We start from the raw sequence: 15,444 nt of genomic DNA, 5'->3' as shown, positions 1-15,444 counted from the left end.
CCCATAGAAGACAAATCAATATCACAATAATCTCTTACATGTGACAACCCCTTAAAAGAACAAAACAAACATATTTACTCAGACTAAAACAATTTAAACTGAGCTCAAGCTTATAGATATACGCAAAGTTATATATTTTGCAATTATTTATTAATATGATTAACACAAAGTTTTATATGAATATACTGTAATATATTATACAAATACTTTATATAGTATATAATTATTATTCAGCATGTTTAAGGATTACTCTTTAATAATCTATAGAGGAAACATTTGTTTTGGGGATTTACAATAGAGTAAAGTTATTATGTAGTATTGTTATTAACTTAAAAATAATTTTTTATATTTTTTGTCATTGTCAAGACTTCTTAGGTAATGGTCAAAATATTTGTATTTATGCAAATGTGAACATTTGTTCTTTAACCAGTTATTTGTGGTATATATATATATATATATATATATATATATATATATATATATATATATATATATATATATATATATATATATATATATATATATAATTAGCCTTAGTTGTCTGAAAGCAGCTTGATTTGACCAAATATGGTCATTCAGCTGCCTCTCACCAATAATGACGCAGGTTCTATGTCTGTGGCCCAAGGCGCCATTTTGAAAGAAAATTATAATATGAATTTCTAATTGAAATGCTGCTCAAAACCTTGTTTAACCAGTAGAAATGTAATAAAGGTTTTATTATCTACGAAATGAGAATGAAAACGGCCGGTTTAATCTATTTTTGAAGCCTTAATGAGGAGTTTATTTCTCAAATATGAAATGCGCCATTAACCCCTTGAGTGGCAGTTAGAGTCCACAATTCTGTTTTGGTTGAAATCGGTAAAAATCGTTGGTCGTCACAACAAAGCCGTTCAGTGTATATAACATTCCCGCGTTTGGACGAAGGTAAGAGAAGTCAGTAACATTTGGGAAGGGTAAAAATGTCAGCAATTTTTAAATACCAAAGTTTCTGCTGTTCAAAATACAATTTCCTAATGATAATGGAGGACGGGGGGTGTTTACCAGTCAGCTGAAAGTTAATTTGTGTTTTTCTTTCTGTATTTTTGCAGTTTTGCCTGAGATTGAACCTTGGCCTAACTTCAAATAACTCGTATCGTTGGAATTTCCAATAATATCAATAGTAAGTTCATTTTTGAAGTATGTAAATTGAAATTAATCCAATGAAGTTGTTGTGGGTTATGGCTAGTTATCGGTAGCTAGCTAACAGCTGGTATAATACTGTAGTTGTGGGGCATAAAGCCTCATAGAATGTTCTAGAATCTGCAAATAAAGATTGTATACCTGTATAAATATGTTTGTGTAGAAAATATAAAAATGTATGAGCGGCTGTGCTTTGCAACATGCATACATCTTATCAGAATTTTCTATTACTCTTAACCCCACTAAAAATATTTGAATAAACTGAACCATTTGTTTTGTTTTTTTAGCAAATAAACATAACCGAGAAAATTAATTCACTATTCAGCGAGTTAAAGTTGATTAAAATTGATTCTGCATCTGCTCAACACATTACGCTGAGCAGAGCGGTGCCTATCGGTCTCCGCCAGTCACGTGACATTTGTTGCTAAGACGCCATTTTTGGTGGAAAAGGTGTAGTGTAAACAACCGCAGCATAGCTACACTGGTGAGGAATTCAAAGCATATCAGTCACTGGAAGCACACGGACAGTTCACAAATGGCTCCTTTTTTGCCTGATTTAGACAGGGGGAACAGATTAGAGCAGGTGGCCTGCTATAATTTGTTCCCCCCTTTTAACTTTAAGAAATAAAGGTCAATCAACTCCAAAGTTTCAGGGGTTAGTTGTCATCATAAAAGATGCTTATAAGCAGTGGCGGCCGGCCCATAGGGGGCGCTGGGGCACCGCCCTCCCTGATAAGAAGAGAGAAACGTAAAATATATTTTTAGAAATTAACTCATAAATGTCAGTTTTACTCTCTAGACTGTGTACCTATTAGCAAAACAAATTATATAAACTACATTTCCCTATCTACTGTCATTAATTTGTGGATTTCCACAGACAGACTCCTACCGTCTCTGTTCTGGGGGCGCTGATCAGACTGACCCACATTTGCAGAGAATCTGTCAATCATGTACTATTGCTAGGTGAATTTAATGGCCAATCAGCGTCTCGGAACTTTATGGTATTGGGGCGCTGAAAATACTGCGCTTTAACAGGCTTCTGAACCCAAGCGCAGGTGCAGACAGTTAGAGGGAAGATGGCGAATGTAACGAACGAGATGCAGCTTCCACCAAATTCGGTGAGATCCTTATTTATCTACCCGTTTGCCAGAAGAACATCCCTGTTGTAGGATATGAACATTTCATGTCATGGTTATTGTGACTGTGACAAATCCACCTCGTCGCTTAAAACAACCTCTCTAACTTTGCGCGCCACACACACATTCCTGTTATACTGTGTTTGTGAGGACCAATACACTCGCGCTGAGCCCAGTAGCTCCATGAACTTAAAACACACAAGCTGTTCCTGGTTACCTGCTGGCATATTGAGGGTGCACACTTAATATTTCAGTGGGGTTAGCCGTGTGTGTGTGTGGGGGGGGGGGGTCGTGTACGTGTTTATGCTACGGGGACTTGTCATCTTCAGTCTGGCTGCGTCTTTGCTGGGTTCAAACCCACTTTGGTGTAATTGAATAAGTCAATGAATCTGTGTAAAAGAATTAAGTTGTAAAAATGATTTGTTTTTGTACATCAATTGTTTGTGGAGGTAATATATGGACAAAACTGATTAATGAGAAGAAATCAGAAATAAGAGAGCCTGATGTGAGGGGCTTAAACTATTTAATGAGGGCTGTGGGAAGAAAAGCGGCAATTTTTGTTTTCTGTTTCTTTGTTACATTGCTGGTAACTGGAGGGAGGCTGAGGCCCAGAGTATCTTGTACATGTTTAGTTTCTTTTGCACCCTGTTTTGAGTTTTTGAGCTCAATAAATCACCAACACCGGTAATCCGACTGAGACTGGATTCTTGGAGGCCAAAGAACCCCGTCACAGTGACCCAAATCATCACTGTTACTGTTATTATATAGTAAATTAAATCATTACTGTTAAATTGTATGTATTGTCCAATTGTTTATTTGAATTCTTATTCCGGATTAGTTGGAGACATACACTAGGCTATATCAGCCCCACCAAAAATATTTTTCACCAGCCGCCACTGCTTATAAGCCAAAAATGAAAAAGCTGGGGCCTTTTTTTGTCTGATTTAGACAGGGGGGACAGATTACAGCAGGTTTTATTTCATCCCATACTGCCAGTTCTGACAATATGGGATGAAATAAAACTGCTGATGTTAGAAGACAAACTGTTTATTAAGGATAGTACAACATAGATAAATTGTAAGTTACTATAAACACAAATATAGATTTAAGTACTAAATTTCAACCAGGAAAATTTTTTTTTCCTTCTGCATATAGTCTTTAATGATTACACGTGCACTCTATTTTCTATTTCATTTTTATTACAAGTATATGGTTTACAACAGTTTTCAATGGGATGAGAACATTTGGACACTGTGAAACAATGAGAGATTTTTTTAATGAACGTGTGGAAAAGAACAAGGATCTGTTTGCTTTCAGAGGAAGGAGTAGACACTGCTGTCAGCGACCAGCTTTCAAGCAAACGTTTGTGTTTTATTATTAGTTTTAGATCAATATCACTGGCGATATTCTGCTATAATATGTGAAGTAAAGAATAAAACAGTAAAGCTCAACTTTCATACACGTAAAACCTTTCAAATTTCACGTTCTGCACGTTGGAATTGAAGCGGAGTTAACTCGGGTTGTTCTTCCTACTCCGTGCGCGCTCCCGACGAGGGGATACAAATTTTCGCAGGGATAACTACCTTGGCACGACACCGGGACTGGCAGCCTCTCACACAACACGATCGTGTCATTTCTGGTAAATAATTGTGCCGAAAGAACAGCCGCATGTGGGTTATCTCGACTTTCCACCTAATATGGTGGTTTTCCCACGATGCACCGCGCCCGAGGTAAAAAATTGACGCCACTTGGCAGAGACCGATAGGCCGATGGTCTTGAACAGGGGGTCCGTGACCCTTAGGGGTCCATGGAGGTACTGCATGGTCATGAAAGTTTTGGTTGATTAACCTTTTTTGTTTATATTCCCTCCTGCAATTTTTCCCCCTAATTGAAATGTCTTTAAATCCACATTAACATGAATTCAGCACACTGTAGTAAACAGATAAATGGAGGCAGAAGATGTCTTTCAGTCATCAATGCTCACAATTTAGGGACACACAGGAGCTCTTTCAAGCTGGGCACCGTTTCATTCACAACACCTGTCCCATCAACAAAGAACCAGAGTCAGAAGTACTTTAATAATCCCAGGGTGAAATTACTTTCATTACATGAGTCCTTCTGTAATAGATGGACTATAGGACCAGTTTGATTTAACACAATTTCATACAATATATATAATTAGGGGGTCCCCGCTCCATCTCCTGCTATAGGCGAAAGAACAACGGAGCATTTGGGCCAGGCTAGATTTTTTCTGTTTTTAAATACGAGAATAAAGTCGTAATATTATGATATAATATATTACAATTGCTAGTGGCGTCAGCTGTAAGACATTGACCTTCACTCCTGTGGTTGTTGGTTCGAGACCCAGGGTAGACTTTCAACAGCTGAACTGTTGTGAAAACTCTAAATCATGTCACAGAAATGCATCACACTGATAAAACCAAAACAATGCATAATTGCACTATATATATTAAATGCTCTGGACTTCCATATCAATGGGTTTTTGCACCATGTTTTTTTTCTCCCACACTGTTTACATTTGATCACTGCTGCACTTTAAGGAATTTAAATATCATGAAAGTTGTACAAAACGAAATTTTGATTTTTATGCACTCTTGTGTATACCAAATGACAATACAAGTTGTATGAGTCTAAGAAAAAAGTTGTTAATTTACAAGAATAAAGTCATGAAATTACGAGAATAAAGTTGAAAAATAACGAGAATGAACTCATTAAACTACGAGCCGTTTCAGAAAGAACATTTCGAGCTCCGACCATCACCACCAAACAGCAACCTGAGTCCATTTCCACATCCTGCCCAATTTGATGCTTCTGTGCTAAAATATTTCCTCATTTGTCAAACCAATGCCAAAGTATAACTTCACATGATGCTCGACATTCCACATTTTAGGGAAGACAGTGCTTCTAGTAAGTGTTGCTATAAAAATACAACTTTATTCTCATAATATTAGGACTTTATTCTAATATTACGACATCATTCTCGTACTGTTGTGATTTTATTCTCCTAATTGTATGACTTTATTCTCGAATTACAAAAAAAAACTCTAGCCTGGCCCTGATACTCCGTCGTAATCAGTGTTGGGCACGTTACTTTGAAAAAGCAATTAGTTATATTTAGTTAGTTACTTCTCCCAAAAAGTAACTGAGTTATGAACTGAGTTACTCCACAATAAAAGTAACTATTTTCTAGTAAAAGTAACTACTTTTGGATTTCTCGCCCCCGTAACCCTCAACACCCAGCCCCCACCTTCACGCAGTGTGTTTCAAAAGCCAGCTGAATAGAGCGAACGACAAAGACAAGAACCTGCAGAGAGTTTTGCAGTTATTGCAACTCAACGTAAATGACATCAGGGGGGAACGCTATCTGACGGGCCTATAAACCCCGGCAGATAGCGTTCCCCCTGCTTAACATGGGGGGAACGCTACCTGATGCGGTGTAAATATCATCAGGCTGCATTACCTCTACTTATGGGTGTGAAGTTTTTTAACAGGACGTTCAGATCTGTGAGTGTATGAAATTAATAACTGGGGATGTCTAATTCTGAAATTCTGTGTGTTTGTGTTGTTATAGATACTGCAACATCCATCCATCCATCCATCCATCCATCCATCCATCCATCCATCCATCCATCCATCCATCCATCCATCCATCCATCCATCCATCCATCCATCCATCCATCCATCCCGATTTCACCATATAGGCTAACATTTGATCCTTCACGCTCTCCGTAGTCCCCTTTGGCTCGAGCACAGGGCGGCTGTTATGCGCCTTTAGCGAGCATGCGCGTTTCCTGTCGCTTGCGCGGCCTTTTCTAAAGTCACAATGATGTTTTTGTTCTTAGGACTCTGAAAATGTCCAGATTTAAATAATGGAATTAAAAAGAACTCTTGGGGGAGCACGCTGCCGAACCAGCCTAGAAGTTCTGACTATTGACCTCAGTATTTTTTGGGGCCCTGCGTACGTCCCTGGGTGTGAGACATTATAAAACTTCTACTGCCTCAGTAACACGGGTACCTGCTCAGTGGAATCTGTTATTTTCATTTCACCTGGTCTCCTGCAGGACCAAGGCTGTTTTTCCCTTTGGATCATTGAACTTTTCCGACCCCTCAGCCGCAGGCCTCTATGTTGATGATGTGGAGAAATAGAACAGAATAGAATACATAGAAAATCCCTTTATTGTCCCACAATGGGGATATTGTGATGGTTACAGCAGCAAAGGTTATAGTAGAAGCCGTCACCTTAGAAAAGTGTAAAAAGATAACAGATAGGAAAATAAAACAAATAGAGTATTGAAGTGTTTTACAATATAATACTCTGTATCTGGAGAATAAAAAATCAATAACAGCTCTGGACATGTTTACGGTAGTGGATGTGAGAAAAATAGCAGCAACTGTGTGTGTGTTTTAGACATGGCGGAGGAATCTCTTGACTCCAAGGTGGTTTTGGAACGCATGGAGTCCCTGCTGGGAAAGGATGGAGAGCTCCGCAGTCTGGAGGAAGTTCCCCAGATGTTCAGGTGAGATGCTCCCCTCTGATGGTGCAGCCTCCGTTCCTCCTTCTGTCATCAACCCATCTACTCATTTTTGTCTTTTCTTTCTCAGCTTGATGAAAGCTTCTACCACGATGGCCAGCATGAGTGTCTGCCTCAACGTGCTGCTGCAGACACAATCTAACGATATTCTCCAAAGGTGGGTCTCCTACAGATACAATAAATAATGAGGTTTAGTTCAGGCCCAGGAAAAAGAAGCAGCTCTTCTAGTAGCACCAGCTGGTGGTTAAAACAAGCTTCCCCTTCATCCAGGTTCATCAAAGTGGGAGGCTTCCAGCTGCTCTCCTCCTGGCTCACCCACTCTGAAAGCACCAACAACACCCCGCTGCTGCAGCTCATCCTGCTCACGCTGCAGAAGCTGCCTCTCAAAGTGAAGCACCTCACACAGGTAGCGCCTTCAGATTCTCTATCCGGGTTTTAGGGTTTTAGTCACTTTTGGCAACCTTCACCCACTCTGATGTTTTTCCCCAGAACAACGCAGCCAAGTTCGTGAAGCAGCTGAGTAAAAGTGGAGAAACTGAAGGTGAGTTTGAGACTGAAGACAGCATGAATGTTGGTTTGAGGCGCAGCTTTAACAGTTTGTAACTCTTTGTTTTTAGATGTGAGGAAGCTGGCAGGTGCCCTGGTAGATGGCTGGCTGGCTACCATCAGCGCCCACTGCGCCTCCAAGCGGAGCAGCAGTAACTCGCCTGGTGGTACGGACCTCCATGGTTTCTCTGTTTCCAGACTGAACTTTCCGCCTTCTAAACACGGTTCCTTTCTTTAGATAAAAAGAGGAAACAAGGGCTGGAGATGGAGGATACCAACCCTACCCCTCCTAAAAAGAAGACCCCTGCACCTCAGCTGGGGGAGAAATCCATCCTAAAGTGGCCGCAGCTGAAGAGGCCGAGGTAAGGCGCTGCGTTCTGTTTGAAATCTGGTGATTTTTTCCTGTCAGGCTGCTGATTCTGGTTCTGATCGCTGTGGGTTTTCCTCTGTAGCTCCGGCCCCTCAGACGATGCACCTCCAGAGAAAAAGCACAAACCTCTAAATACTCCCTGGAGCTCCAACGAAGGCATCGAAGCCGAGATAACTCCAGCCCAACGTGAGTTTAAGCACAATTACTAGAAACGGTTTTTGGTTTGTTGGAACGGCTGTTTGATACGAGGAGTTTTTGTGTTCATCATGTCAAACCATGTCTGATGCTGTTACAGCGGAGGAGCCCAACACGCCCACAAACAACGGCAAGAAGAAAAAAAAGGTCCAGTGGGCTGAGGAGGAGCAGCTCACACAATTCTTCTATTTTGAATTGGATAGAACAGAGAGAGGTGAGGGATTTAGATGGAGATTTCAATATCATGTGGTCTTAGGAAATTGGATAGACATCCCTTAAAACCCACAGATAAAGAAAATAATCGTAGCAAATTTTTGCACTAGACTAAATTTGGTTGGCATATGGAGATACTGTAATCCATGTGAGAAAAAATACACATGGAGCAACAAAAATCTGCCTTACTGCTCTCGCATTGCTTTTTGGCTGATCACAAACGATTTAATTCAACAAGTTACAGAAGTAATAATTTGTCCTACAATAATAAATGATCACAAAACAATTCTTCTAAAATTAGATTTTCCACAGAATAAAAATAAAAAGTCTTTCAACTATTGGAAAGTTTAAATTGCTTAACGAATCAACTGGATTAAAGGTTCCTTAATTGTCCAAACAGCGTGTGGAACATCTTCTCCTCTAATCTTTTAGCAATCTATATAAATATATACAATCTTAACACAATAAATGTTCTGATGAATGCAAATGGTGGATTTTACTCTTATGAGGTCTTTATAGAAAAATATGACTTTGATACTTCTAGAGAAGAGTTTGAAAGGGTGATCAGTTCTATTTCCATCAGTATTGTCTCTTTAGCCCAAAGCATCATAACAGCTACCTCTCTACCTGTATCACTGGGTTCTCCTACTATCGCTGGTATCTCACAGATAGGAGATGTAACAATGTTTTTATCAGGAACCATTTTGTTCCAGTGTCCTGTCAGACCGACATACCCATAGTCGATACCCGTTTATCCCTTTAGTTTATCCCTGTTTATCACTTTAGTTTTGTACAAAAAATACAATTTTAACTACCTTGACAGGCGTGTATCCCTTAAGTCATGTACAAAAAACTGTTTAATTACTTACTTTTTTGTGTTTTTTGAAGCATATTATGATCTGACCTTAAATTGTTTTTTTTGTACATGACTAAAGGGATACAGACCCGTCAAGGTTGTTTAAAATGTATTTTTCGTACAAACCTAAAGGGATAAACTAAAGGGATATATGGGACTAACATATGCAAATGCAACTGTGACATCTTGCTGTTGTGTATTGACTATGGGTATGCTGGTCTGACAGAACACAGGTCTATACCCCTATATGTAAGCACCTATAGACTCTGGTGTACAAGAAACTCTGGAACTGGATCTTTCTGCTACCTTATCGATATATAGCTCCTAACAATGTCAAAGTGGTTCTTTTCAAAATTGTGCATCTGTATTACCCTTCAAAAGCAAATATCTGTGCTTTTTTTTTTCTAATGTGAGTAACAATTGTCCATTTTGTGGATATGAAGGGGACACTATTGAGCATAAATCAACCAAAATAATGAAATTATTTAATCATTTCAATTTACTTGAAACAATTTACTTGTTTGTGTGTATGTTTATGTTTTGTTGAAATAATAATGTTTTTATATTATCTTCCTTCCTGTTATGTAATATTTACACGTAATGTTCAACTATTATTGTACTAAATTGTATGTACAAATGTTAATAAAGAAGGTTTGTTAAAATAATCAAAATAAAGAAGATATGGCGCTGGGTGGACTCGTCAGTCTGGAAGAAGAAAAACTCTCTTGTTTGTACATGCGCGGTGCGCGAGGTTCTGGTAAATCCGCTCGCAGACGCTCAAAGCTCTGCTTCCACTGCAGGATTTGCTCACGAGGGCCGACTGAATCTCAAACTATTGGAAATTTTCCCCCGACCTTATGATTCCTGATCAGGAGGTGGTTGTTAGAGGCTAATCCCCCCCCCCGTTACCCCCTGTATGCTACACGACGCAGGACGCACGATGAGCCTGAAACTCAGCCCGATCCAAAAAATTATCACAGGACTAAAGAAACCGCCCAAAAAAGGGCAAAAACTCTTACATTGTATGCCCGGCTTAAGCCGAGTGTTTTGTTAAGTATGTAAATCAACATTCATCCAATGAAATAGTTGTTGGATATGGCTAGCTAACGGTAGCTAGCTAACAGCTGGTATAATAGTGTAGTTGTGGGCTAGCCTAGTGAACTAGCCCCAGCCGCCAGCGGCCAAAATCATTTTTGCCTGCGAGTGGTCTAGCCTCTATCAGTGCCCCAGGCCCTAGAATTGGCTGGCCAATCACAACGCAGAGATATGTTTTGAATTTCTGGATGCAAAGCGGGCGAGGTTTTGAGGGCGTGACGACAAAGCTGCGCAACGCTGGAGAAAGCACAACAAGGAAGATGGCAACAACTGTTAAACAGCAGCATGCAGACGAGAATATTATACTTTAAAGCAGTGGTCTCCAACCCTGGTCCTCAAGATCTACTGTCCTACAGATTTTAGATGCATCCCTGCTTCAACGCAGCTGAATCAAATGATTGATTACCTTTTCAAGCCATTCATTTGATTATCCCATTCTTCCTTGCAGATCCTCTCCAGTTCTGTCAGGTTGGATGGTGAAAGAATATTCTGATAGAATGTATGCATGTTGCAAAGCACAACCACCCATACATTTTTATTACTATTTACACAAACAAATTTATAGAGGTACCCACACACACTGTGGGTACGGAAGGTATTGAGACCCCTCTTTGTTAGCCATTTGCTGAAATCAATAAAGTTATTTTTATTTCTCCTTAATGTACACTCAGCACCCCATCTTGAAAGAAAAATACAGAAATGATCCCATTCTTCCTTGCAGATCCTCTCCAGTTCTGTCAGGTTGGATGGTGAGGGTTGGTGGACAGCCATTTTCTGGTCTCTCCAGAGATGCTCAGTTGGCTTTAGGTCAGGGCTCTTGCTGGGCCAGTCAAGAATGGTCACAGAGTTGTTCCCAGTCGACTCCTGTGTTATTTTAGCTGTGTGCTTGGGGTCATTGTTTTGTTAAAAGGTGAACCTTTGGCCCAGTCTGAGGTCCTGAGCTCTCTGGAAGAGGTTTTCTTCCAGGATTTCTCTGTACTCCGCCGCATTATCTTTCCTTCAGTAGCAACCAGTCGTCCTGTCCCTGCAGCAAACACTCCCATACCATGATGCTGCCACCACTATGCTTCACTGTTGCGATTGTATTGGGCATGTGATGAGCAGTGCCTATTTTTCTCCACACATATCGCTTAGAATTAAGGATCAGAAGAAATGGACAGCCTGTGAGTTAAATATGAATGTCACAGCAAAGGCTCTGAAAACTTATTACCATTTATGTGTGTTTCTGTGAAGATGGGGTGCGGAGTTTACATTAATAAGAAATAGAATGAACTTTTTAGATTTCAGCAAATGAAACAAAGAGTGAAAAAATTAAAAGCCTCTGAATACTTTCCAAACCCACTGTATATACATCCCTCTCCACCCCCCCACACATATATATGTATGTGTGTATATCTATGTATATAGATCTCTATCTCTAGATATATAGATAATATACTGTAAAAATGTCCACAGCTGTATATTGATTATCTATTCTTCAGATGCACTGCATTTTTTTTGTAAACACACTGTACAGTACAGTATTTCATTTGTTTATTTTTATAACTTTTTTAAGTCTGTAACTTATTCTTTTATTTTTATACACATTTTAAGGCCCTCATTTGTGTGACCACTTTTGCTATAATCTTTTGCTGCTATAGCACCACAATTTCCCAATTTTGGGACAATAGAGGGATATATATGGTAAAGATAGGCTCTGTGTATGCACCTTGATGCTCTATCTCTCCGGCTCTTTTCCCTGAAAAGAGATCACTCAAGACAAGCTCTTTAAATAACACTTCATAACGTATACAGTGGGGCAAAAAAGTATTTAGTCAGCCACCAATAGTGCAAGTTCTCCCACTTAAAAAGAGGAGAGAGGCCGGTAATTTTCATCATAGATATACCTCAACTATGAGAGACAAAATGAGAAAAAAAATCCAGAAAATCACATTGTCTGATTTTTAAAGAATTTATTTGCAAAATATGGTGGAAAATAAGTATTTGGTCAGTTACAAACAAGCAAGATGTCTGGCTCTCACAGACCTGTAACTTCTTCTGTAAGAGGCTCCTCTGTCCTCCACTCGTTACCTTCATTAATGGCACCTGTTTGAACCTGTTATCAGTATAAAAGACACCTGTCCACAACCTCAAACAGTCACACTCTAAACTCCACCATGGCCAAAACTAGAGAGCTGTCAAAGGACACCCGAAACAAAATTATAGACCTGCACCAGGCTGGGAAGTCTGAATCTGCAATAGGTAAACAGCTTGGTGTGAAGAAATCAACTGTGGGATCAATTATTAGAAAATGGAAAACATACAAGACCACTGATAATCTTCCTCGATCTGGGGCTCCACACAAGATCTCACCCCGTGGGGTCAAAATGATCACAAGAACGGTGAGTAAAAATCCCAGAACCACACGGGGGGACCTAGTGAATGACCTGCAGAGAGCTGGGACCAAAGTAACAAGGGCTACCATCAGTAACACACTACGCCGCCAGGGACTCAAATCCTGCAGTGCCAGACGTGTCCCCCTGCTTAAGCCAGTACATGTCAAGGCCCGTCTCAAGTTTGCTAGAGAGCATTTGGATGATCCAGACGATGACTGGGAGAATATCATATGGTCAGATCAAACCAAAATAGAACTTTTTGGTAAAAACTCTACTCGTCGTGTTTGGAGGAGAGAGAATGCTGAGTTGCATCCAAAGAACACCATACCTACAGTGAAGCATGGGGGTGGAAACATCATGCTTTGGGGCTGTTTTTCTGCTAAGGTACCAGGACGACTGATCCGTGTGAAGGAAAGAATGAATGGGGCCATTTATCGTCAAATTTTGAGTGAAAACCTCCTTCCATTAGCAAGGGCATTGAAGATGAAACGTGGCTGGGTCTTTCAGCATGACAATGATCCCAAACACACCGCCCGGGTAACGAAGGAGCGGCTTCGTAAGAAGCATTTCAAGGTCCTGGAGTGGCCTAGCCAGTCTCCAGATCTCAACCCCATAGAAAATCTTTGGAGGGAGTTGAAAGTCCGTGTTGCCCAGCGACAGCCCCAGAACATCACTGCTCTAGAGGAGATCTGCATGGAGGAATGGGCCAAAATACCAGCAACAGTGTGTGAAAACCTTGTGAAGACTTACAGAAAACGTTTGATCTCTGTCATTGCCAACAAAGGGTAAATAACAAAGTATTGAGATGAACTTTTGTTATTGACCAAATACTTATTTTCCACCATATTTTGCAAATAAATTCTTTAAAAATCAGACAATGTGATTTTCTGGATTTTTTTTTTTCTCATTTTGTCTCTCATAGTTGAGGTATATCTATGATGAAAATTACCGGCCTCTCTCATCTTTTTAAGTGGGAGAACTTGTACTATTGGTGGCTGACTAAATACTTTTTTGCCCCACTGTATGTATTAAATAACCAGGAGACATGACAACAGATTCTGATAGAAATTGTAATCTTACTCGGATCAAAGAAATTGCTTAGAGTTACAGAAGGCAGCTGCTCACTTTCAGGCTCTCCTCTCAGGCAGTGGCCCAGATTAACAGTTAAAAAGGCATTTTATTCATCTCCAGTCTGCCACATCATCACATTTTACATCATAGACATTAGCAGATGAGGAGACATTCATGGCTCCAGCCTTATGAAAATATTACACTTCATCCTTAGCTGAAGGACACCGCCCTCATTTCATTTCCAAATCTTTGCCAAGTACAGAATGAAGATTATATAGGAACTCTCCTAATTTATATATATATATATAAAGTTATCCCTCGAGCCATAATGTTAACAATCCTTCCATATAAAAAAATAAAAATACGCCGCACAGTGACGAGGCATCCTTCTTCTAGTCTGCTTAAACCAGCATATTATGGTAGCAGGTCAATCTCCCCAAGATGGCACCTGTAATCTTTGCACCGCGACAGTCAATGCGGGTTCTACTCTTATTTTACGTCCATGACCACTAATAACTGGGAAATCTGCAACAACATCACGGTGTACCTCATAACATTTCCCCACCCATATCAGGGTCAAGTGTGTTTTAATGACAGTAGTTGTGTAACAATTGTGATGTTTCCAGGGTGTGAGGTTTTTGCAGTGTTGTGGAGGGAGTGAGACAATATAAAACTTCTACTGCCTCAGTAACACGGGTACCTGCTCAGTCGAATTTCACCTGGTCTCCTGCAGGACCAAGGCTTCTGCAGCTCTATAAACCTTTGACTTACTCAGATACTTGCATGCTTTTGCAGCATCGCCTGCAGAACGACTAAACATGATTTCAACACAGACAAATGACTAAAATAAAGCTTCTCTTTCTCATTAAATATGTAAGAGAACCTTTTTATTAGAGACATTTCAGTCATGCAGTGTTTCAATGATAACAAAACCAAACATTGGATACTTTCTGTGCAGAGCAGCCTGCCATCATGGCACAAAAAGGATAATAACAAACATAAAAGTCCAAATGTTTTTATACCCCAGCAGTTATTAATGAAGGGCTCATTTTATTTCAGGAATTTAATTCTGGTGGAAAATGGGAAATTTATTTAAACAGATGAAAAAATATAATTTTGATAATTTTTTAATACTGTTGATGATTGGAAAATTCTTAATTGGTTTTAGAGCATCCATTATTCTGCCCTCACTAAACGTATGTAGTGTGTAGTTCAGCAGATAGCGAACAGACTTGACGTGAAGACAATGCTGAATGACTCTGTCATGTTTATTGCTTCAGCCAATAATAATTTTGTAAAACTGCAAATAAACAGACATAAAAAACAGTATAAGTCAGTATTTGCATTAAAAATAGAGTCAAAAACGTAGCTTGTACATATTTGTAACAAAAAAATACAGCTGCAGTATTATCTACTTGCAGAAATAAGTAAAATAAACACCCTAAAGTCCGCTAGCTTAACCGCGGCTAATTAGCATAAATTAGCATAACTATAGCGGCCGTTAGGCATAAAACTACACTGAAACATTACACCTGTCGTTACAAAACACATCAACAAAATGAAAACTTACAGGCATATGCTCCCAAAAGCTCCGTGGAAGATATTTTCTCAGCAGATCCACCGTAATCCCTGCCTGACTGCTTTGCATACAATATAGAAACTAACCGAAGAAATTCCTTCTTTTAACAACAGGTTGAACAGACTCGCCACAAGGGGGCAGAACTGCGCTAGAAACAGAAAAAATCCTTAGGAGACAGCACACTCCCCGCCTGGTATAATGTATTATACCACTAATACCAGACCATTAAACAGCTTCTTTACGAAACAACAAGATCACGTCGGATATTGGTCTTTT

General features: G+C 39.7%; 1 protein-coding gene across 2 annotated transcripts; it reads left to right on the top strand.

The window, feature by feature from the left end:
* Positions 1-921: 921 nt before the first annotated feature.
* Positions 922-8,596, top strand: LOC119779890 (serine/threonine-protein phosphatase 1 regulatory subunit 10-like). Of its 2 annotated transcripts, XM_038279735.1 has the most exons (9): positions 922-1,159; positions 6,745-6,853; positions 6,939-7,025; positions 7,139-7,274; positions 7,358-7,409; positions 7,486-7,581; positions 7,653-7,776; positions 7,867-7,970; positions 8,080-8,596. In XM_038279735.1, exons 2-9 carry the CDS (start codon positions 6,747-6,749, stop codon positions 8,256-8,258), a joined length of 885 nt encoding a protein of 294 aa, XP_038135663.1. In that variant the 5' UTR covers positions 922-1,159; positions 6,745-6,746; the 3' UTR covers positions 8,259-8,596. The 2 variants fall into 2 exon arrangements, with proteins under 2 accessions (XP_038135663.1, XP_038135662.1); XM_038279734.1 differs by lacking the exon at positions 922-1,159 and having other exon boundaries at positions 6,701-6,853.
* The last annotated feature ends 6,848 nt before the right edge of the window (positions 8,597-15,444 follow it).

The sequence above is a fragment of the Cyprinodon tularosa genome, unplaced genomic scaffold (assembly GCF_016077235.1).
Source record: "Cyprinodon tularosa strain WSP-4 unplaced genomic scaffold, ASM1607723v1 ctg1526, whole genome shotgun sequence".
Classification (NCBI taxonomy): Eukaryota; Metazoa; Chordata; class Actinopteri; order Cyprinodontiformes; family Cyprinodontidae; genus Cyprinodon; species Cyprinodon tularosa.
This window is presented reverse-complemented; position numbering and strand designations above follow the sequence as displayed.